At 46.1% G+C, this 24161-nt stretch overlaps 1 protein-coding gene across 1 annotated transcript; it reads right to left on the bottom strand.

Moving 5' to 3' along the window:
* Positions 1 to 504: 504 nt before the first annotated feature.
* On the bottom strand, positions 505 to 22465 carry SPATA21 (spermatogenesis associated 21). The gene is given in 11 exon segments (XM_060118386.1): positions 505 to 562; positions 1067 to 1244; positions 2052 to 2224; positions 15407 to 15524; positions 15643 to 15714; positions 17931 to 18054; positions 18056 to 18069; positions 21055 to 21143; positions 21540 to 21714; positions 21717 to 22011; positions 22457 to 22465. Coding segments are annotated over 11 exon segments (1305 nt in total).
* Positions 22466 to 24161: the final 1696 nt, after the last annotated feature.

The following is a 24161-nucleotide window of genomic DNA, read 5'->3' on the forward strand; positions in this document are numbered from 1 at the left end:
TGAGAGCATGGCTGAGGCCCCTCCTGCCCTTCCACAGGGTCTGTCCGTTTTAGGGGCCAGGGTCTTTCCCAGGTACTTCCCTTATGTTCACCATTCCCTTCGAGCAAGTGGGAAAGAGAATTCCTGCCCTTATGGGACTCCTAGTCCAAGGCGTGGAGGCACCCATCTGAGAATAGTCCCAGTTCTGTGCTTTGAGAGTGCACAGGAGGTCAAGACTTTGAACCCAGGGCCGCCTCTAGCAGGACTCCTGACCCTCGGCAAGGTTTTGAGGCAAGTCTTGCTTCAGGGGCTCCGAAGCCTGAGGGAGGCTGAGGCCCTCCGCTCTGAGAGCCGAGTGGAAGGGTGAAAACCTGGGGCCTTCCCTGGCACCAGGCACAGAGGCTGAGGTTCTTGTTGTTTATTAGCTTACCAGACCACAAAAGCAAAATCCAGCAGCAGTCCCTGCCTGATGACCCGTCCATCTGCAGGCCCTGAACAGCTGCCCAGAGTCAGGACTCCGCAGGGTCAGTGGGTTTGAGCCGGCACAGAACTGAGCCACTTTTGGCTGTCAGAGCTGGGTTCCCTGGGGAGAGGGGTGGGAGGAAGTGAGCCACCCCATGTGCCCAAGGGGAGAGGAGTCCTTCCCAGGGAGGTGATGGGGCCAGCAGTCGGGCTCAGAGGCCTGATTCCAAGTCCAGTGTTCTTTTATCCCAGGATGCCTGGAAGAGGACTGCTGCCGGGGAAGCTTCCCTCCACCCAGCTGCTAAGCCTGTTTCCTACTACTCCTAACATGGAATCAGACTCAGGCAAAGGACTTAAACCCCCTGCATGAGAAAGGCAGGTAGTGCTACCGAGTCCCGGGCACAGAAAGGCGTAAGTACCCTGACTTAGGAACAATCTACCTGGGACACAGACTCTCAAAGGTTAGTTTCTTCCCCCTTCCATCCTTTCCCCCTTTTTCCTCCTTGGAACAACAGTCTCTGAGGCATCTCTTGGAAGGATGGATTTCACTTGGGTTAGGCCAGGGACTTCATAAGGAAGGAGGTGGATGGGCCTGGGCTGCGGTCCCTGCCCTCTGGGTACCCACCTGCTTCCTTGAGATCCAGTCTGGAAGAAGAGGCTACGGGTGTCAGGGCCCAGGCCGGTGGGGGTACACAGCTCCAGCATGTAGTGGCTGCCCTGCTTCCGGCGGACCGTATTCTTGTCCAGCCGTGGGCAGAGCGGGATGCAAGGCACCTGGGCATAGGAGCTTTGCAGGTTGGCAGCTGGCAAAGGTGGAAGAGGCAGGAGAGGGGAATGTTTCAGAGCACGTCCAGTCCTGGGAGGCAGGCAGACCCATGTGAAATCCCAGCTTTGCCACATAACGACCTGGGTGGGTTTGGGCAAGTAACTTTACCTCTCTGAGCTTCTGCATAAGCTGGAGTTGATGGTGGCATCCGCCTCAGAGTTAATGATGAGGATTAAAGGGGTAATATATGCAAAGTACTCAGCTAAATGCTGAGAACAGTGTAAGGGCTAATACCTGCTTAAAAAGGAGCACATGTCTTTGGGATGAGTCCTGGCAGAAGACACTCTGAAGACTCTAGAAAGCTTCTAGCCCATCACTTGGCACACAGTAGAAGTCTACTATTATGGGAAGGTAACCTTGCCCAGAGAAAAGAGCACAGGTTTTGGAGTCAGAGCTGGGTATAAACTCCCCTTTCTGACACATGCTAGCTGTGGGATCTTGGGCAAGTTGCTTAAACTTCAGTTTTCTCATCGTGAATACGTGGGGTAAATATGTGATTATGAGGATTAAATTCTAGCATGTCTGCAAAGGGCTTAGCATAGTGAGTGACCCCAGAGGGTGCTCAGTAAATGATGAGGTGGGATTGCTAAGCACTCTTGCTTCTCAGTCCAGGCTCTTGGGACCAACCTGTGCTCAGGGCTAAGGCTCAGGGGAAAGAGTGTGCAGAAGGCTGGAGATGGGTGGTGATCATCAGCCAGCTGGCTGATGGCACACAGTTAAGTCCAAAGTGGGAAACCATGTCTCAGCTCCTGGGCCTGGCTGTGTGGGCACCCAGGGCCCTCACCATAGTTCTGCTGCATCAGCTGGCTCAGGATCCTGATGGCTCTTCGTTCTGGGACTTCCAAGGTGTCTGCCTGCTGTGGGTTGTAGGGAAGCTTCTGGGACTGCAGCCGGCCAATGGCCGGTTCCATCTCTCAGGCCTTACAGGTGCCTTCCTTCAGCTTCTTCTGGTAATAGCTGGGGAGGCAGTGCCACCCAGCTCAGCCCAGCCGTGTTTAATTCACCCTCTTCCTCCCTCACTCTTCTGAGCCCCTGTTCTGTCTGGCCAGCTCAGGAGCAGGGCCACAAGAGGTCTGGGTTTTAGTCCTGGCTCAACCATTAACTTCCTGTGACTGTGGGCAAGTCACTGCCCTGCTCTGGGTCTCAGTCACCCCTATGTAAAGTGGGGGGAAATGGTTATCTCTACCAGTCATTGGAAGTCACTTGACTCCTCTAAGCAGATCAGTCAACGTTTTTATAGGGTTAAAAACAAAGATTAAATAACAAGACCCATTAAGCACTCAGCAAATTGACTCAAGGAAAGAGCTTAGTAAATGTTGCCCATGATGTCTATCACTGGTATTTTTACTTAGGTGTCAAGTGCTTTGTAAGCCAGCTGTACAGTTAACTCCTCCTCATCTTCCAGATTGCAGCTTAAGGGCCATCTCTTCCAGAAAGTCCTCTCTCCTCCAATAGACGAGTTAGGCTCCCGCTATAGTCCCCCTGACAACTTGTACTTAACCCTATCACAGCCCACTTAATATTCTTAACTCATCACTACTTGCCTTTTCCCCACTAGACTGCAGCACCATTCATTCATTCATTCAAATATTTATTGAGTGTTTACTGTATGCTGGACACTCACCTAAATGCTTGGGAAAGAGCAGTGCAGGAGATATTCATATAAGGTCCTTGTGTCATCTCTCAGCCCCACCTCTTACTCCAGCCACTGTCACAGCAACCACTTCTACATGGGCCTCAACCAGCTCTGCACAGGGACAACCTGGCACAGTCTCACCTCAGGTCTTACCTCTTGCTGCTTGCTCCAGAGCCTCTCTGACACATGTGCGCCCCAGAAGTGCAGGGGAGTTAAACACCTGTGTGGGGCACCCTTGACAAAGGAACCAGCAGCTGAGGTATACAGGCTCCTGTCTCTTCCCCTGACGGTTCTGAGCCACCATTCAGTCTCAGAAGATCCTGGGGACGGCTGCCTCAGTGGCACATCACTGTATTGGCTCCTCCTCCTTTTGTGTTCATGTCCCTTCCCTCACTTCTGCTCCCTGGTATCACTTTCTAAATCAACTACCTAGGCACATATCTAGTGGGAGAGTTGGGCCATGAACAAGTAAATAAATTATGGTACCATGTGGGGAGTGATGGGTGTTCTGAGAGAAAGTAAAAGCTGAGTAGGAGGTAGTGATGAGCTATTTTGTCCACAGTAGTCTGAAAGTCTCGAGGTGGTAGCATTTGAGCAAAATGAGGGGAGGAAGCAAGCTAAGTGGATATCGGGAAGAAGCCTCTTTCAGGCAGAGGGAATGGTTTGTGAAAAGGCCAGGAGGTGCGAAAGAGCTTGGTGAGCTCTAGGAACCGAGAGGGGCTAGAGCTTGTGTGTGAGGGAGAAGGGGGTAGAAATGGGCAGCAAGATGGGAGGGCCAGACTACCTGGGACTTTGTAGGCAGTGATGAAGGCTAGGCATGCTACTCAGAGTGTTAGGAAGCCCTTAGGGCTTAAGCGGGTGGTTCTGCTAGGGCCTCTGCCTATCCCTGAAGCCTGGAATTTTGGGTTTTACTGAGCTTCACACAGAGAAAATAGAAAATGAATACCAGAGCCCTCAAATGGAGATTGGATCTAGACCCCTGTGTAAAATTAGAACCTGAAAAGGCAACATCCTGAGTAAAAAGATGGACTAGAAAATAACTTCACCCCACAGGGGCCAACAGGACATGAGCAGAGTGTGTGCAACTTTCTCAGTCGCAATTTTAAAGGAAATTGCTTGCTCTCTACTTCCTCTCCTTCCCCTTCTTGTGGGCTTGAATTTAGATGTGTTGCTGGTAAATTGGCTTAGGATTGACCTAGGGAATGGTGGAAGAATAAGTGGGAAAGAAACTGGGTGCTTGAGCAACCTTGCCTTCCTGCCTGCTTCCTCCAAGCCATCAATATGAAAGAAATAAACTATATTGTTTGAACTATAGTACATTGGGGTCTATTCCTTAATGAATACACTAATCTAGAATTCTGTACCTAGCTAAACTATTCAGTAAGTGTGATGGTAGAATAAACACTTTTGTAGACATACAAAATCTCAAAACTCTTGCATCCCATTCATCCTTTCTCAAGAAGGTACTGGAGGGCATGTTCTTCCAAAATGAGGGCATAAACCAAAAAGAAAAGGAAGATATACATACAGAAAATAAGAGATCTAACACAGGAGAAAGACAAAGGAAGATGGTGAAGGGAGATCCCACAATGGCAGTGCAACTGCTATAGAGGACAACCAGTTTAGATTGGATCACTATAGCTTAAAAGACAGAAATTTCAAGGGCTGGCATTCCCATACCTGTCGCTGAATTACTGCCTTTCTAACCCCAAAAAGCTACTGGTGAAACCTGCTCCCATTATTTTTTTTTTTTAAGCAAATCAAATGAAGAGTAAGCAAACCAAGAAAGAGTAAGCAAACCAAGGAAAAGTAAGACATGTGATCCAGTAGACAGAATTCCAATCAGAGGAAAGGAAGAAAGAATTTCTAGGATGACAACAGACTCCCAAGATGACGGCTCTTCAGCATGCCTAAGAAGAAATTAATCCAAAAATGAGAAGAATGGAATTATTTAGAAAATGCCTCCAAGAAAAAGAAGCTCTAGGAAGGTACAAGAATTGTCAGTGAATACAAAGAAAAAAAAAGGCAATTGTCAACTTTTAGGAAATGAAAAAACAAGAAAGGAAATGAAATCATTATATAAAAAATGCCCAGCTGTGAATAATTGTGTAGCCATAATATTAGAAACCCCAAACATTTAGTAAAAAAATGATAATATATTTGAATGGGGAAGGAGAAGCTGAGGGGATAGTTGTATCAGACAGCTAAATTCTTACCATAACAGGAAGTCAGTAGATACAAGTCTAAAAATCATTAACCAAAATATTGTAGTACATCCATATTATGTAGAAGTAACTGCCAAAAATACTCAAGAAGAAAGAGAAAGCCTGGAGAGGGTGTGGAGAAAAGGGAACCCTCCTACGTTATTGGTGGGAATGTAAATTGGTGCAAGCCACTATGAAAGACAGTATGGAGGTTCTTTTGAAAACTAAAAATAGAGTTACCATATGATCTAGCAATCCCACTCCTGGGCATATATCTGGAAAAGATGAAAATTCTAGTTTAAAAAGATACATGCACTCCAATGTTCATAGCAGAACTATTTACAATAGCCAAGACATGGAAGCAACCCAAATGTCCATCAACAGATGACTGGATAAAGATGATAAAATATAAAATGGAATAAAAAAAGAATGAAATAATGCCTTTTGCAGCAACATGGATGGACCTAGAGATTATCATACTAAGTGAAGTCAGAGAAAAGAAAATATATGATATCACCTATATGTGGAAAATAAAAAAATGGTATAAATGAACTTACAAAATAGAAATAAACTCACAGACATAGAAAACAAACTAATTGGTACCAAAGGGGTAAGTGGGGGGGGGTGATAAATTAGAAGTTTGGGTTAAAATATACACACTACTATATAGAAAATAGATAAACAACAAGGACCTGTATAGCACAGGGAAATATATTCAATATCTTGTAATAACCTATAATGGAAAAGAATCTGAAAAAGAATATATGTATATATGTAACTGAATCACTTTGCTGTACACCTGAAGCATTGTAAATCAACTATACTTCAATTAAAACAAAACAAACAAACAAAAAAACCTCCCCACAAAGAAAACAAGGTCCAAGCGGCTTCACTGTAAGTTCTATCAAACCTTTAGAGGAGACTGAATACCAAGATTTCATGAACTCTTTCAGGACATGAGAACACATAACTCATTTTATGATGCCAGCATTATACTAACAGGAACACTAGATATCACCCAAAAAGCAAGTTAACGACCAATATCTCCTTTGAACATAGGTGCCAAAATTCTTAACAAAATAGCAGGTTGAATCCAGTAATATATTAAAAGGATAATACATTACAACTAAGTGGAGTTTTTCCAAAGAATGCAGTTAGTTTACATTGAAAAATCAGTTTTATCTACTATATTAACAGAATGTAAGAGAAAAACCTTAAAATCATCTCAAGATGCAGAAAAAGCATTTGACAAAATTCAACTCCCATTCATAATAAAAACTCTCAGCAAACTAGAAATAGAAAGGAACTTCCTCAACATGATAAAAGTATCTATGAAAATCCTACAGCTAAAATCAAGCTTAATGGCGAAAGATTGATTGCTTCCCCCATGATCAGGAGCAAGGCAAAAATGTTTGCTGTCATTGCTTTTGTTTTACTTAAGGTCTTAGCCAGTGCAATAAAACAAGAGAAAGGAATAAATGCTCATGGATTGGAAAGGAAGAAGTAAAGCTGTCTTTATTCACAGATGACATCATTGTGTGTGTAAAAATCTTAAGAAATTACTATAAAAAGCTACCAGCACTAATAAGTGAATTTAGCAAGGTCATAGGATACAAGATCAATATAAAACAATAAACTATACTTCTATAATACCAGCAGTGAGCAATAGGAAAATGGAAACATCTACAACAGTATAAAATATTAAATATTTATGGATATATATATATATATATATTTTTTTTAAACTTCTTAACCATGAACTCTCATGCTTTGCAGAGGTCTAAACTCTCAGCACCTTATCACTACTTATGGATATATTCAACAAAATACGTAAAAGATCTATATCTTGAAAACTACAAAATCTTGCTGGAAATTAGAGACCTAAATAAGTGAAGAGTTATACCATGTTCATGGACTGAAAGACTTGTTATTATTAAGATGTCATTTCTCCCAAAATGAACATATAGATTCAATGCAATCCCAACAAAATACCAGCAGGCTCTTTTATAGAGATTGACAAACTGATTCTAAAATTTATATAGAAATGCAAAGGACCTAGAATAGAACAGGATCTAGAACTCTTTGAAAAAGAACAAGTTGGAGGACTTACTCTACCTGATTTGAATACTTACTATAAAGCTGTAGTAATCAAGACCTATGTAGTATTTGCAGAAATATAGACACAGGAAGAGAATAAAGAATCCAGAGGTAAACCCAAGTGTATATGGTCAATTAATTTGGGTGCAGGGACCTTCTATTTATAGTGTATTTCTTTTTCTTAACTAAGATTTTTTTTGATAGACTTTTTTAGATTCACAGAAAATTGAGTGGAAAGTACAGAGAGTTCCCATATACCCGCTGCCCTCCCCCCACACACACACACCCACAGACTCCCCCATGATCAACATCCCCCACCAGAGTGGTACATTTGTTAAAACTTATGAACTTACACTGACGTATCATTATTACCATAAGGCCATAGTTTACCTTAGGGTTCACTCATAGTGTTGTACATTGTATGAGTTGTGACAAATGTGAAATGACACGTATCTACCATTATGGTAATACAGAATAGTTCCATTGCTCTAAAAATCTGTGCTCTACTTCCCTCCCTCTCCCCTCACTCCAGTAAGAACGGATCTTTTTACTGTCTCCATTGTTTTGTCTTTTCCAGAATGTCACATAGTTGGAACTGTAAAATATGTAGCCTTTTCAGATCAGTTTTTTTCATGTAGCAATATGCATTTAAGTTTCCTCTGTCTTTTCATGGTTTGATGGCTCTTATTAGTGCTGAATATTCCACTGTGTAGGTGTAGCACAGTTAATTTTCAGTTCTTTTGGGTAAATACCAAGGAGCACAATTGCTGGATCATATCGTAAGAGTTTGTTTAGTTTTGTAAGAAACCACCAAACTGGAACTTCCCTGATGGTACAGTGGTTAAGAATCCACCTGCCAGTGCAGGGGACACGGGTTCGATCCCTGGTCTGGGAAGATCCCACATGCCGCAGAGCAACTAAGCCTGTGCGCCACAACTACTGAGCCTGTGCTCTGCCTGCATGCCACAACTACTGAAACCCACGTGCCTAGAGCCCAATCCCCACAACAAGAGAAGCCACCGCAATGAGAAGCCCGCACACCGCAAGTAGAGAAAGCCCATGCGCAGCAACGAAGACCCAGCGACGAAGACCCAATGCAGACAAAAAGAAATTAATTAATGAATTAAAAAAAAAAACCACCAAACTGTCTTCCAAAGTGGCTGTACCATTTTGCATTCCCACCAGAAATGAAACGAGTTCCTTTTTTTTTAATAGATTTATTTATTTTTTTAATGTATTTATTTTTGCTGCATTGGGTCTTGCATGTTTATGTATACATACATACATATATACATATATATATATATATATAAATAATATGTAGGTAATGTTTTTCTACTCCAGATGGTATTGATAAAAATTAACTTGTAAGAGAGCTGTATCTAATTGGCTTAAAGAAAGGGAAAAAAGCTTATATAAATTAAGACTAGTCAAACAAGCATATGTTATCTCTACCAGATGTTTAACATTATAATGCTATGAATTCAACCTAAGAACAAAATGCCCAGTTAAAGTGCATTGTTTGATGTATGTCAACCATGACAGTAAATTAAAAGTAAAAAAGAATGGAGAGAGCCATACATTTAACTTTCTAGGTTCTTTGCCTCTGTGATTTCTTTTTTTCTTTTTTAATTTTGTCCGTGCTGTGCAGCTTGTGGGATGGTTCCTGGACCAGGAATTGAACCCAGGCCTCCACAGTGAAAGCGCCAAATCCTAACCACTAGGCCACTAGGGAACTCTTTGTGATTTCTGATACTTGCCTGATTTGTCCACAAAGAAAGTGATATATATATATATATATATATATATATATATATATATACACACACACACACACTAATATATATATACACACAGTAATATATATATTAGTATATATATAGACCTGAATCACTTTGCTGTACACCTGAAACTAACACAACATTGTAAATCAACTACACTTCAATAACAAAAAAATACAGACAAATTAGTCTTTATTTGATAAAAATGGAACTGATTGTGGAGAGAAAAATTCTTTGTTTCAATAAAAACTATAACACACCTTTGTAGGTTGTTGAACAGTTCACTTTGAGCTTTTTGTCTTCTTTATAAACTGGCTCCTCCTGCCACTTTGTGTATTCACAAAGTGAATAAACGTTTCTAGTAATCAACATTTCTAGTTTCCCTCCACCCTCCTGACCTGGCATCACTGAAAACTAGGACTGCCCTTTTCCCAATGCCCTGCAAGCTAAAGCAACTTAATATAAACTTCAATAAGAAAAAATCACTGCAACAGATCACGTATAACAACCCTGTATGCCTGCTGCTGTCTGCTCACTGGAACACCCAGTGCCGTCACCAAAGACATTCAAACTGCAAGCCAGAAAATTCATCAGAGAGCCACGAGGTAGCCTCACTCCACCTTTTTTTTTTTTTTTCTCTTTTGGCCACTGTGTGGCATGCGGTATCCGAGTTCCCCAACCAGGGATCGAACCCGTGCCCCCTGCAGTGGAAGCGCAGAGTTTCAACCACTGGACCGCCAGGGAAGTCCCTCCACCATCTAAAGATGCTTTGAGACTGACATGTAAGAATCTCACAATTAACTGCCCTCTGGCCTCAAAAACTGAGTTTACAATTTATTCTAACCATTAACCTCTGTTTCTCTTTTGTTTCCAAAGAAATGCCCCTCATTAAATGCTTGCTAGCAGCTCACCATATAAAGGCCTAAGTTAGGTGGGTGCCCTACTCCCACCTATACCATTGCCTCCTAAAGTGAGCTCCGACTGTCACTGAACTGACCTGTTCTCAGGACTAAGAGACGGATCCAGGGCAATACGGGATCATGTGCTTAGATTTGTTCTTTTCTGCTTGTTCCGATCTGTGTTCATCCCCCTTTCACAGATCTCTTTGCAACTTCTAACCCGACTTTTTCTCCACGGCCACCAACTCAGCTTTTAATAGATGAAACTTCTAGGGAAGTGCCAGATGGAGGAAATGAAGGAGTTTAGGACATGCCACCCCAATATGTGCCACTTCGGCATGTTGATTATTTTGAGTTCAAGGCACTTGAAAAACAATAGATGCAAGAAGGGTCCACTGACTTTTTCTTTCTAAAAGCAGGAGACAAAATTCCCAGGTGAAAGCTGCCCTCCCTGAACCAGGAGGAAGAAACATTCTTATCACAAGAGAGGAAGAGGGAATTTCGCGGCGGTCCAACGGTTAGGACTCCGTGTTTTCACTGCTGAGGGCCAGTGTATACATGTGGTGTGGCCAAAGGGAAAAAAAAAGAAGAGTCCAGGCCAAGAGAACTCTGTACAAACAGACATGGTTAAAATAACTCTTATCTCTCTCATTCTGCATATATATATATATATGTGTATATATATGTATATATATACTTTTTTTTTTTTAAACTGCACTGGGTCTTCTTTGCTGCGCACGGGCTTTCTCTAGTTGCAGCGAGCGGGGGCTACGCCTCGTTGCAGTGTGCGGGCTTCTTATTGCAGTGGCTTCGCTTGTTGCACAGCACAGGCTCTGGGCGCGTGGGCTTCAGTAGTTGTGGCACACAGGCTCAGTAGTTGTGGCTCATGGGCTCTAGAGTGCAGGCTCAGTAGTTGTGGTGCATGGGCTTAGTTGCTCCACACCATGTGGGATCTTCCCGGACCAGGGCTCGAACCCGTGTCCCCTGTATTGGCAGGCAGATTCTTAACCACTGCGTCACCAGGGAAGCCCCTGCCCATATATTTTAGTTAGTTTTCTACAGTTGCTGCTCTTTTTTTTCAACCTTGTATGCAAGCCCCTCGGGCTTGTCAGTTCTTTGGTCTTCATTACTCTTGTCAGGGCTCCCATGTGCATGTAAGTTAAACTTGTATGCTTTTCTCCTGTTAGTCTGTCTTACATCAGTCCCAGCTGGAAGCTCTAAGAGGGTAAAGGAAAATTTTACCTCCCCTACACACTAAATGTCATTTTTTACTTGAAAAAAGGACAAACTATGGTTATGCAGCCTTGCGTATTTTGGCAGATATTTTCTCGAAAATGGATGAAGTTAGCCCATCCTTTCAAGGAAAACAACTGACAGCATTTGTTACCTATGACAAAATTAAAGCTTTCAAGTAAAAAATTAGAATTTGGGAAAGCAAATCCATTATCATGGGACTTTCCTGGTGGTCCAGTGGTTAAGACTCTGAGCTCCCCATGCAGGGGGCCCGGGTTCGATCCCTGGTCAGGGAACTCAGATCCCCACATAACTGTAACTAAGCCCAAGTGCTCTAGAGCCCACACACTGCAACTAGAGAGCCCGTGCACCGCCACAAAGAGCCTGAGTGCCCACGTGCCACAATGAAGACCCAGTGCAGCCAAAATAATATAAATAATAAATAAAACTTTAAAAAATCCATTATAATAAGTATGTATCATATGCATGTTCATACACAGAATAGTTTATAACAGTCAAAATGAGTGAACTGTAGCCTCACAACACTTCTAATATTTAAAAACTTTTTTTTTTAAAGCAAGGATGACTTTATTTTATTTATTTATTTATTTTTGGCCATGCCACGTGGCTTGTGGAATCTTAGTTCCCCAACCAAGGATCCAACTTGGGCCCCGGGAGTGAGAGCACCAAGTCCTAACCACTGGACCGTCAGGGAATTCCCTAAAGACTTTTCTGACATTAGGAGTGATATTAATAATTATACATATAATATATAGAATAACTACAATGAAATGTGTCAACATTTAGAAGATACGCAATATGTTCTAAATGAACAATGCATGTTACAAAAGCCATTCATGGGAAAAGATCCATTTAAACTACAAAACAGACCAATAGATTTTTATTTAAAAGAGTACAACGAGGCTACTTCCCTGGCGGTGCAGTGGATAGGACTCCGTGCTCCCAATGTAGGGGGCCCAGGTTCAATCCCTGGTCAGGGAACTAGATCCCACATGCATGCTGCAACTAAGAGTTCGCCTGCCACAACTAAGGAGCCCTGGAGCTGCAACCGAGGAGCCTGCCGGCCGCAACTGACACCCCATGCAACCAAATAAATAAATATTTTTTTAATAAAAGAGTACAACGAACAGTTCACAGATATGGCATCAGATTCCATATTGCAACCAACTTTTAAGACACTACTGCTCGTCAAGTTTGGTGTACTATCAAAGAAAAATACCTCCATGATATGTGAGATATTAAATGAAAAGGCTATTAAAATACTTTTTCCAATTACATATTCGTGTGAGGCCGGATTTCTTCATATACTTCAACCAAAACAACAGATTGCAACAGATTGAATGCAGAAGCATATAGGAAAATCCAGCCAACTTCTTTTATGCCAGACACTGAAGAGATTCTCAATATTGTAAAGCAATGCCATTCTTCTCATTAACTTTCTTGTTTGTTTGTTTTGGAAAATGTCATCATTTTTTCATTTAAAATGTTTTTTTCTATTAACGTAATGGGGTTATCTTCATTAAATAATAGATATTTTTTAGATCTCTCAGTTTTAAGTTCATATATAAAAGTATTGACAGTTTCCTAGACCAAAAACTTTTTAAACTGCTGCTCTGGAGAAACTCTTGCCCAGGTATCCTGGAGACATATACAGAATATTAACACTGTTGCTACCATGGCTGGAAACTGAACATAGACCTAATGTCCATCTCAGAACAAATACATATATTGTGATGTAGTCATACCAGATAACAGTATGTTGCAGTGAAAATGATAAATGATCTACAGCTATGCATAAGAACATGGATGAGTCACAAATACATAACACTGAGAAGAAAAGGCAAGTAACAGAGGACTTATAGTATGAGTCCACTCTGATAGAGGTAAAAAATATGGAAAGCTAAACAATAAGTATTCAGGAATACAAACAAGTGTGAGTCAAAATTTTAAAGTGCCACTGCAGGGCTTCCCTGGTGGCGCAGTGATTAAGAATCTGCCTGCCCATGCAGGAGACACGGGTTCGAGCCCTGGTCCGGGAAGATCCCACATGCCGTGGAGCAACTAAGCCCATGCGCCACAACTACTGAGCCTGTGCTCTAGGGCCCGTGTGCCACAACTACTGAGGCCACATGCCATAGCTACTGAAGGCCGTGTGCCTAGAGCCCGTGCTCTGCACAAGAGAAGCCACTGCAATGAGAAGCCCGCACACGTCAACAAAGGGTAGCTCCCGTTCGCCACAACTAGAGAAAGCCCGTGCGCAGCAACGAAGACCCAACGCAGCCAAAATAAATAAGTAAATAAAATTTATTTTTTTAAAAAAAGTGCCACTGCATATCCACCAGACTGACTGAAACTAGCAAGACTGACAGTATGGATTTGCACAAGATGTGGAGCAACTGGAACTCTCGTACATTGTTGATGTGAGTGTAAAATGGCAGAATCACTTAGATAAGAAAAGTCTGGCAGTTTCTTGTAAGTAAAATACACCTATCCTATGACCCAGCAATTCCATTTCTGGGTATTTACCCAAGTAACAAAATATATGTCCACACAAAGACTTGTACAAAAATGTTAATAGCAGCTTTATTCATTATAACCCCAAACTGAAAACAGCTCAGAAATCTACCCATGAAAGGATGGATGAACGAACGGTGACTGTGATATATTCATCCAATGGGATACAGTAATGAGGAGTGGACTGTTGCTGCCCACAGCAACATGGATGAATCTCAAAAGCATTATGCTGAGTGAATGAAGCTAGACACTAATGACTATATACGGTTTGTTTCTATTTATATGAAGTTGTCAGGCAAAACCACTCTGTAATGGAAAAAAAAATTAGAAGAGTGATTGCCTCTGGGTGGGGGGGGGGGCGGTTCAGGGACCAACTGGCAAGGGTCATGAGGGCACTTTCTGGAATGATGGTAAAGTTCTGTATATCTTGAAAGGGGTTCAGGTTACTGGGGTGTGGGCATGGGTTGAGACTCATTCAATGATACACTTAAGATCTGTGCATTTCACTGAATGTACATTATACCTCACAATATGCCGGGGGGGGGGAAGCTCTATACAAATATTGATCATTAGCTAATGCCATGTATGCTGAAGTATTTAGAGGGAAATAACTATCATTTACTTTGAAATGAATAAAAAATAATATAGATCGGTGAACAGATAGAGGGATAGAAGCATGGCAAAAGAAGTATGGCAAAATGGCAACAGTAGAATCTAGGTGGTGGGTATATAAATGTTCACTGTAAAATTCTTTTAACTTTGCCATATGTATGACATTTTCAATAAACGATACGGGAAAAAATAAGCAGTGAAATTTTAAAACAAAAAGCCAAGGAATAAGGGTTGGTTCTTGTTAGGGAGAAAGTATTTTGTGATTGGGGTAGGGCACACAGGGGCTTCAAGATTACTGGAATTATCTGTTTTTAAACTGGAGAAATTGATACCTGGGAATTTGTTTTATTGCTTTTAAAATCATACATTTGTCGTCTTCAGAGTTATATATGTTTAGTGATTTATAGATGCTGGGAGGAAGAAAGATCTCTTGTCTTTGGGGTTTGCTAAGTTGGTTTTAGTGGAACAGCCTGCAATCATTCCCCCTCCTCTGGCCCCTGCCGAAAAAGCCTGGTCTGTGGCAGGAAAAAATGATCCAACTTTCTGAGCGATAGGGACAAGCTTCTGTGTGCTGCAAGAGAGACCAGGTGGGCCATTCTGCCTTGACCCTCTGCTTCTAGCCCTCGAATGTTCGTGTTGTTTTTGTACACAGCCGTCTCTTCCTTAGGTGAACCACTAACCACCCACCAGCCCACTCTGGCAACACGGGGAGGCTTCCACCTCGTGTTCTCTAGCCCTAGACAGGCCCTATCACATTCCCTTTCTGGGACTGCTGTATGAGTACTGCAAGAAGGTATTCCTCTTGCTGATGAGGTTGCAAAACAAGGAGGGTATGAGTAGAGTAGAGGCTGCCGGTTGCCATCCTTCCCACTGTGGGAAGAGCCTCGCTGAGCTTGAAGCTAATGCAGAGATGAGCAGGAGAGGGAAAGCCTGAATGGTATCATCTGGTCTCCTAGATCCAGCCATTCCTGAGGCCCTGAGCAGTGATGTGAGCCAATACATTCCCCTGTTGTGTAAGCCAGTTTTATGTGGGTTTCACTGGCAACTAAGAGTCCTAATTATCAAAAGTCCTCAGCTGCCAAAATGCCAGGTGCCATTTCTGTGTCTGCAACCCTCCACTCCCAACAGCCAGTCCTACTCACCTGGTGATCTCCTCTAAGGCTGCCTCAGGTAAGGCCAGCATCTCCACCAGCAGGGACAGGATCTCAAAGAGCAGAGTGCAGGGGTTTGGGGGAGCCATGTCCGTCAGGGCCTTCTCTTCTGGGGGCATGGGATGGTGGCTGCCGTTACCACTTAACAGCCCTGGATGCCTAACGGCCCCGGCAGCCACCTAGTCCCTCCCCGCAGCTCTGAGTGCCCTGGGCTCACCCCTGCTCACCCACAGAGCAGAAGAAGCACTTGGTGTCTGTCATCACGGCCAAGAAGTCTTTGAAGTTCACGTGGCCGTCTCCTGTGGAGGCCAGAAGAATACAGGGTGGCCGGGGCCTTTCACAGCGGGCTCGGGCATTGCGACCCAGGCGCGGTTATTAGCATTTACTCATTGGGTTTGATTATAAAAGTAACGCATATTCAATGCAGAGACCGTGGTGCACACAGGAAAGTAGAAGGTGAAAATTAAAATCTCCTGGGTTAGAAGCTCCCAGGAGTTCCTGGAAGCAGCAGACTGGGTTCATGTCATAGGTGTACCACTTACTATCTTTGTGACCTTGGCAAAGTCTCTTAACCCCCCCTAAGCCCTAGTTTTCTCATCTATAGGGTGAGGATGACCATAACACCTTTCTCATGGGAGAGAAGTTGAAGCAACGTGCTCAGAATAGGGCCATGCATATAATACACGCTCATTAAATGCCAGCAACTCTTATTACAGTGTGCTAGTCTCTGCATGAGAACATATTTGTACCTACAGTTTTCCCACTTCGGCCTTCAGAGTCCTGCTAGACCTCCCCGTTACCTGTCTCCAGCCTCACCTGGCACCAAACTCCCCAGCGCTAACCTGCTCTCCCTCCAGGGGCCACATTCTTCCCTGTTGCGGGCCTTTGCGTATGCTGCTTCCTCTTCCTAGACTTCTCTCCACCACCCTCCAACTCTTTGTTTGTTTGCTTGTTTTTGTTTGTTTGTTTTTTGTGGCCGTGCAGGATCTTAGTTCCCCAACCAGGGATTGAACCCGGGCCCCGGCAGTGAAAACGCAGAGTCGAAAACGCGGAGTCCTAACTGCTGGACTGCCAAGGAATTCCCTCCAACTCTTTCACTTAATGCTCCCCCTTGACCATCACTTCCTTAGGGAAGTCAGACCAGTGCAGGTCAGACCCCCTGATGGACACTGTCATAGAACCCTTGTACTTGAACCACACACTCATAAGATCTGGGATTTAACTGAAGCTCTGGGAGACAGGAACTGGCTGTTTTGTTCTGCACTGTGTCTTCAGGGCTTAAAACAGAGAGGTGCTTAGCAAATGTTCTCTGAACTACTTGACAAATTGATGAGTGGTCTCTAATTCTTAAAGCCACCCTTGTGGGGGGGTGGGGGGGGAGGAGGTGGGGGGGTCGCCTAATACTCTTATCCCCATGTCACAGATGAGACCTGAGGCATAGACAAAAGTAGGCTGTTGCCTGGGGTCATGTAGGGGCCGAGCTGAGGTCAATTCTTAGCTTGTGTCTGAGGATTCACGCTCAGGCAGTGATGGAGGAAGCAGAGCTGACACTCAGAAGTCAGGAGCCCAGTCCCCCTACAGCTCCGCTGTGTTCCCTGCATCTAGCCAACCAAACCACATGTGATGCTTCTCACCCTGTGCCCTATTCCCTTTGTCCAGGTTATTTCTGCCACCAGCAATGCCCTTCTTCCTTCCTCTCTCCCTGCCTAACTCCAGCTTCATCTTTCACAATTTGGCTCAGGCATCACCTCCTCCAGGAAGCCTTCCTTCCTGATCCCTTCCTCCAAGCCACCTTAAGCGCTGCTTCCTTTGGCAACTCTTCCTTCTGTGTCATTGACTGTGTGAGCACCTCGAGGGCAGGTCTCATAGGTCTTACATATGTCTTTATTCCCAGTGCCCAGCACAGGAATGGATATACAGTAGGCAGTTAATAAATATTTAGTGAATGAATAATACCAGCAGTTAATGTCTCCCGGATGCATGCTTTGCACCAAGTGTTGTGCTCTATGCTTTGCCTGGATTATCTCATTTAATTATTTTAACAGCCCAGTGAGATGGGTATTGCTGTAAGCCCCATTTTACAGGTGGGGAAACTGAGACTTGGTGAACTTCAGTGATTTGTCCAAGGTCATACAGCTGGTAAAATGAGTGAGCAAGTCATGGAGGAATGTCCGATGAAGCACACACAAAGCTCTGGAAGGAGTGATCTCAGAGATCACCTACATCTTAGGTCAGGAAATAAGTCTTGGTCATCTCTGGGTCCCCAGAATCTGGCACTGAGTAGGTATTCAGGGAGCCCTAACTTTGGGGCCAGGACCAGCTACATCCTTTGTGGGGCCCAGTTCAAAATGCAAATGCAGAATAGGGCCCCTCTTTCAAAAATTATCAAGAATTTCTAGACTGTAACAGCAGAGCATTAAACCAAAGTCAGGACCCTGTAAGCGCAGAGCCCTGTTCATGCTGCCCATGAACCTGACCCTGCCTGGGGTTCAGGATGAAGCCTCCCCCAACTCACCATCGATATCAGCACTCCTCAGGGCATCCTCCACCTGGGCCGGCATCAGGAACATGCCCACGAGGAGCAGGATGTTCTCCAGCCTCTGTGCATCCACCTCGCCATGACCACTGGAGATCTCAAAAGTAGCTGCGGAAGGCTGGGGTGGGCAGTGGGGTTATGTTTCTACCATTCATCCCATCCGCTCCAACCACCCCCTGTCCAGCCTTCTCTATCACCATGGCTGAGTGGAGGGACAAACTTAACGAAGAGTGAAAGTGGAGGGGTGTGGGCCCATTGACTCACTTCACTCTCTAGTACAAGATCAGACCAAGGGCTCAGCTGGTGTGGCAAAAGCTAAGCTAGTTTGCTGCCTTCACCTTGCACCAGAACATGCCCACTTTAGGGCACCCCTGCTATGTGCCAGGCACTGTGCTCAGCTCTTTATAGCCATGTTCTCATTTAATTCCTACAACAGCCTGGTAAGAGTAGAATGCTTATTCCCTGGTAAAGATGGGGAAACTGAGGCTCAGAGGTTAGAGGACCAGATAGATCTTTCTGACTCTGAGTCTGTGCCTTGGCTTTGGGGCTCTGCAGTTACTTATCTGGATAGACATAGCCTCTAAGACAGCTTCGTTTCTCTGGACCAGAGCAGAGGACCAGGAACAATGCTGAGAAAGTCCCAGAACAGCACCAATTGATAGAAAAGTCGTGTCCTGGTCATAACATGTGTGGTGTCTGGTTTCACGGCCCACAGCAAAATCCAGGTTAGAATCAACAGACCTAGTGATAAGACTGGCTCTACCATTTACTAAGAAGCTGGGTTGCTGTTACGAGCTAAATTGTGCCTGCCGCCTAAACTCATATGTTGAAACCCTAATACCACCCCACCCCTATACCTTAGAATGTGATGATGTTTGGAGATAGGGCCTTTAAGGAGGTGATTAAGTTAAAATGAGGCCACTGGGGTGGCCCCTAGTCCAACCTAACTGGTGTCCTTAAGAGGAAACTTGGGCACACAAGAGACACCAGGGATGCGTATGCACAGAGGAAAGACCATATGAGGTTACAGGGAGAAGTCAGATGTCTGCAAGCCAAGGAGAGAGGCCTCAGAAGAAACCAAACATACCAACACCCTGATCTTGGACTTCTAGCCTCCAGAACTAAGAGAAGATAAATTTTAAGCCACTCAGTTTGCGGTACTTCATTATGGCAGCCTGAGCAAGCTAATATAGTTGCCATGGGCAAGTCACTGTGCTTCTCTGGGCCTCAATTTTCTTATCTGTAGGATGGACAGAACAACAGTACACCCTCCCAGAGAGGTTGTATTAACTCACTGCTTGGCATATTGCAGACTCAGTAAGTCTCTGATGAACAGAACTGAAATGTGGGGAAGAGGTAGGGCTGGGATTAGGGTTGGACTAAGTGGTGAGCTGCCACAGGCAGGCACGCTGAAAAAGGAAAACTGAACAGCTCTCAAAAGTGGTAAGATCATCCCCAATGCAGGGTGGTTTGGACCATCAGAGCAGGTAGCCAGCTCTTTCCTCTCCAGACAGGGCTGAGCCTTGGGGAGAATGCTGAGTCTCTAAGCCAAAGTGGCACATTGTCCATGAACTCAGCTCAAGAAGATGGGGCAGTGGGCGCTGGACCTAGAAAAGCCCCTCCAAAAATGACTAGAGACTTTTAATGCTAAAAGGAGTGAACTTCAAGGATGGCGTCCTAGGGAGCCAGAGAGTGCATTCTGGGAAGGCAGAAGAAGGGGCCGCTCTGGCCCTGCCTGGGGCCCAGACTTTGGGGAAGAGCAGAGGGTGGAAGGAGGGCACACACCTCCTCATCCAGGGCCAGAGCCAGGTGTGGCTGGGTTGGCAGTGGATGTGGATGGCTGATTAGGCCATCTCCAGAGCCCAGAGGAAGCGGTAATCACTCCTCAAAGCGCAGGTAGGTGGAATCACGGGGCCCAACCCCAAAGACGATGGGGAGCAAAGGGCACAGTGCCTTGCCCAGGGTGGATGTTCAGAACTTTTACATTTTTTGGTGGAGGTGGGATGCAGTGGAAAATGGGGACCTGTGTGTAACTGAGCAGGACCCTATGGGGCCTTCCTGGGACAGACCCCCCCCCCACCTCCCATGTCCTCTGCCTGCCTCTTCTTGTTTGTAGAAAAACTTTAGCCTCCTAGGCCTTCCCCAAGTTCCAAAGAATGGATTTAATCAGAGAAGTGAGAAAATGCAGAAAGAAAGGAAAACAGTCAAACAAGGCAAAATAATAATAGTTCAGACATTAAACAAAGTCAAGGACATTTAGTTCCTCCTCAAGGGCTATAGATAATATTCTGAATCATGTCCTTTGAGCTGTTTTGCAGATACTGAAACCCCTACCAAGTGGAAGAAGTTAACTGTATGCTGACCACGAGCACATAGACCCCAGACCGGTTGGAACCAGGTTGATAATGTCAACTCTCGATTACCTCACCACCAACCAATCAGAAGAATGTCCGTGAGCTGATCACGCACTCCACAACCCTGTCTCTCACCCTCTCTTTAAACACCTTTCCCTGAAAGCCATCAGGGAGTTTGGGCCTTTTAAGCGCTAGCTGCCTGGACTCCTTGCTTGGAGCCTGCAATAAACGCTGCCCTCTCCTTCACCACAACCCGGTGTCAGTAGATTGACTTTACTGCGCGTGGACAAGCAGACCCCAGTTTGGTTCGGTAACATGTCCAGGGCGGGCGGTCTTGTTAAATGGTGAGGGATGGTCTAGGACAGGTGGAGGCTCTAGAGCCCTGCGTCCCATCCAGGTGGCCTCTGCAGAGGACCAATAGCATGGGCTTGGGTTGGGGTAGGCACAAACGTCTCCAAAAATGAAAGAACTTTGCAGGGCTTGCTCCATTCATTCAGACAGGTGGCTCTGGAACAGGGAAGAGAACTGGGCCCCAAGTGAGAGGACCCAGCAGGATTGTGGCTCCCCGACCCAGAGGTGTGTGAGAGTTTGGGTCAGCCTCCTACCCCACTAGCCAAATGCAGGGCTGGGGTAAGTAGCAGGGCAGCAGCATGATCAGCAACCCTGTCCCTCACCCTGGGCTTATAAACCCAAGGACTGAGGGTTCTGCCTGCCCCGCAAGGGGCTCCCCTGACCAGGCCCGCCCTCACCTTCCTCTTGCTTCGGTGTGAGGTGCTCTTCCGACCTCTCCTCCCAGGTCTGACACACCTTCAGGAGGCAGTGTTCTTCCAGCTCCTGCCTGCAGAGGACAGAGCCTGGGCAAAGGGCACACATCCGGCCACCCACCCCGGCCCTGCACCAAAAGCTAGGGGCGGGTGATGGGAAGCCGGGCAGAGGGGGTCATGGGAGGAACCCCAGGGGAGGCTTTAAGAGGTCAGGAGAGTCTACGAGTGACCCAGAGGAGGAGCAAGGCAGAGGTATGGGGAGTCTAGGGGGTTAGAAAGAAAAAGGGGGTTGGCAATGAAAAAGGGGACTAGATATGTAAGATCAAGAGCTGGGAAAGACAGAGAGGAGACAGAAGTGAGGGGAAATGGAGGGGGGACACATGGGAGGGAACAGACAGGTGCAGTGACAGGGACAAGAATCTGGAAGAGAGTAGCCAGGGGCCCTGGGACCAGGCCCTGACCCCAGGCACCCTTTCTGGGGTGGCTCCTCCTGTGCCTTGGGGTAGTTCAGGCTCCTCTCCCCGCTGTGGTGCAAAAGTTATGTCCTCCAGCCCAGGTCTGATGCAGGGACCGGCAGGACCGTGACGGGCACTGAAGCTGGGGCTCCCGTGGAGGCAGGAAGTGGCCCAGGGGCTGGCGGTCGGCCCAGCATGGGGCCATGGCAGGAGCCGAGGCAGGGGTCTGAGGCAGGGTTGGGGCTGAGTTGCCAACCGGGGCAGAGACGGGCACGGGGGTCAGGGTCCTGGGGGACTTCCAGTTTGGCAGCGTGCAGGCCTTGGTGACCCTCCAATGCGTGGCCTTCTCCTCTTCCACCTCCAACAAGCACTTCATGAAGCCTGGCCGGGGGTTGCCAAGGTTCTGGGCCCCCGTGGCCCCTGCGGGCTCCTGAGGCTGTTTCTGGGTATGGTCCATCTCCCTCCTCTCGCCGATGTCCCTCGCCTCCTGGGGACGGGACTGGGGAGGGGATTTGGGAGGCCTCCGGCCAGCCAGATTGTCTCACAAAACTTCTCCCAGCCACCCACTCTGCAGCGGATCCTCACCCTGCCCCTCCCTCTCTGGGCCCCTGGGGAGGCCCACCTCTCCCCTGCAACCTACTGGGCTCCTCCCCCGTGTCCTCCCAACCCCTGACCTGGGCTCTGCCCGCTCCTGGCTCTCTGAGCTGTGGTCTTGAGCGAGTTACTCCCCGTCTCACCACTTGTTTATTTGCTTCACTGCAATCAACACAATTTGCAACGGCCCTGTCCGTGCCTGTTGTTTGCCTGCCTGACCAGAAGTAAGTTTCCAGAGGGCAGGACTTCATCTGCCTCTTTTATCCATATTGACCCAGCAGCCAGCTTGTGGTAGGCACTCAATAAATTCCCACTCATTCATTCAGCAAATGCAGCACCTCCTGCATCCGTCCCATTAGAGGGATGAGCTGTCCCCTGCCCACCTCCAACCAGGCCACGCCACGCAGGCTCCAGCCCAGCCCTTTCTCCCGTTCAAAGACGTAGCTCTCACCACACACCCGCTTTTCCTAAAGTATCAGCACTACCCTCTCCGCCAGATGATTCCCCTCAGCATGGAAACATGCTGTATTATCTTCCGTCTTTAAAAGAAAAAACTCTCCCGACAGTACAAAGCCTTCCAACTACCATCCCAGTTCTCTGCTCTTCCTTTAGAGCAAAATTCCTTGAAAGATTTGGCTGTACTCCATCTCCACTTTCCTCCTATCTGCAGTCCGGCTTCTGCCACCACGCCCCAACTAGACTCTTGCAAGGCGGTGGTCAGATCTCTGCCCTCCTCAGAGCCTACCACTGAGCGGTGATAGACCCAGATGACCACTCCACCCCTCTGGAAATGCCTTCTTCACCAGACTCCCACTCTCTCACCGGCTGGTTCCCTCCCTGAGTATTCGGCAGCCTCCTTCGCTGGCTATTCCTTGCTCTCGCTCCATTTCTTTTTTAGTTATTTATTTATTTTTGGCTGCATTGGGTCTTCGTTGCTGCACGTGGGCTTTGTCTAGTTGTGGCGAGCGGGGGCTACTCTTCGTTGCCATGCGCAGCCTCCTCATTGCGGTGGCTTCTCTTATTGCGGAGCACAGGCTCTAGGCGCACAGGCTTCAGTAGTTGTGGCGCATGGGCTTCAGTAGTTGTGGCTCACGGGCTCTAGGGCACAGGCTCAGCAGTTGTGGCACACGGGCTTAGTTACTCCATAGCATGTGGGATCTTCCCGGACCAGGGCTTGAACCTGTGTCCCCTGCATTGGCAGGCAGATTCTTAACCACTGCGCCACCAGGGAAGCCCCTCCATTTCTAAATGTGGTAGAGACCCAGTGATTTGTCCTCAGATGCCTTCCTGCTCTATATTCACTCTCCTAGATGTTATCCCCATTTTTTTCACATTTACATCTCCCATCCTGACTTCTCTGTCCTTCCTAACTCCAGACGTCCTCCTGGCATTTCTTCTTGGGTGTCTAGAACATGACCAAAGCAGAACCTTAGGTTCTTCCTGTCTGCTCCTTCCCCAGTGTCACCACCTTGGTTAATGACACCACTTGTTGCTCAGGCCCCAAACCTAAAGCCTCTTTTTTTAAATTGAAGTATAGTTGATTTACAATATTATATTAGTTTCAAGTATACAACATAGTGGTTCAATATTTTTGTAGATTATACTCCCTAAAGGCTCTTTTGATTTCTCTTTTTCCAACCTACCATTCCACCAAGCAGACGATGACTGTATATTCACAGGTTGCCCAGTCAAATCAAAGAACCAGGAAGTGGCAGAGTTGGCAGAGGTGGAGATGGCTGGGAGGGGGATGGGAGCCTCCCAGGTGTTCAGGGAAGCTTTGGGTTGTGTGCTGTGACTGAGAGCAAATGGGTGGAAGAAATCCGTGCTGATGTGGAAAAAGCCACGACCTGGGGTGAATCCAAGGACTCTAGAGTGTAAGAGCCTCCTTGACCCCCACCCAAGATGCACACACATGCACATGTGCAAACATGTACACGCATGCACATACATGTGCACACTCATGCAAACACACAGGCACACACTCACACCTTCCCCAGTTTGACTCCAAATACTGTCCCATTTCTGCCTCTGCCCCCTTCATCC

Source organism: Mesoplodon densirostris, chromosome 2, assembly GCF_025265405.1.
Source record: "Mesoplodon densirostris isolate mMesDen1 chromosome 2, mMesDen1 primary haplotype, whole genome shotgun sequence".
NCBI lineage: Eukaryota > Metazoa > Chordata > Mammalia > Artiodactyla > Ziphiidae > Mesoplodon > Mesoplodon densirostris.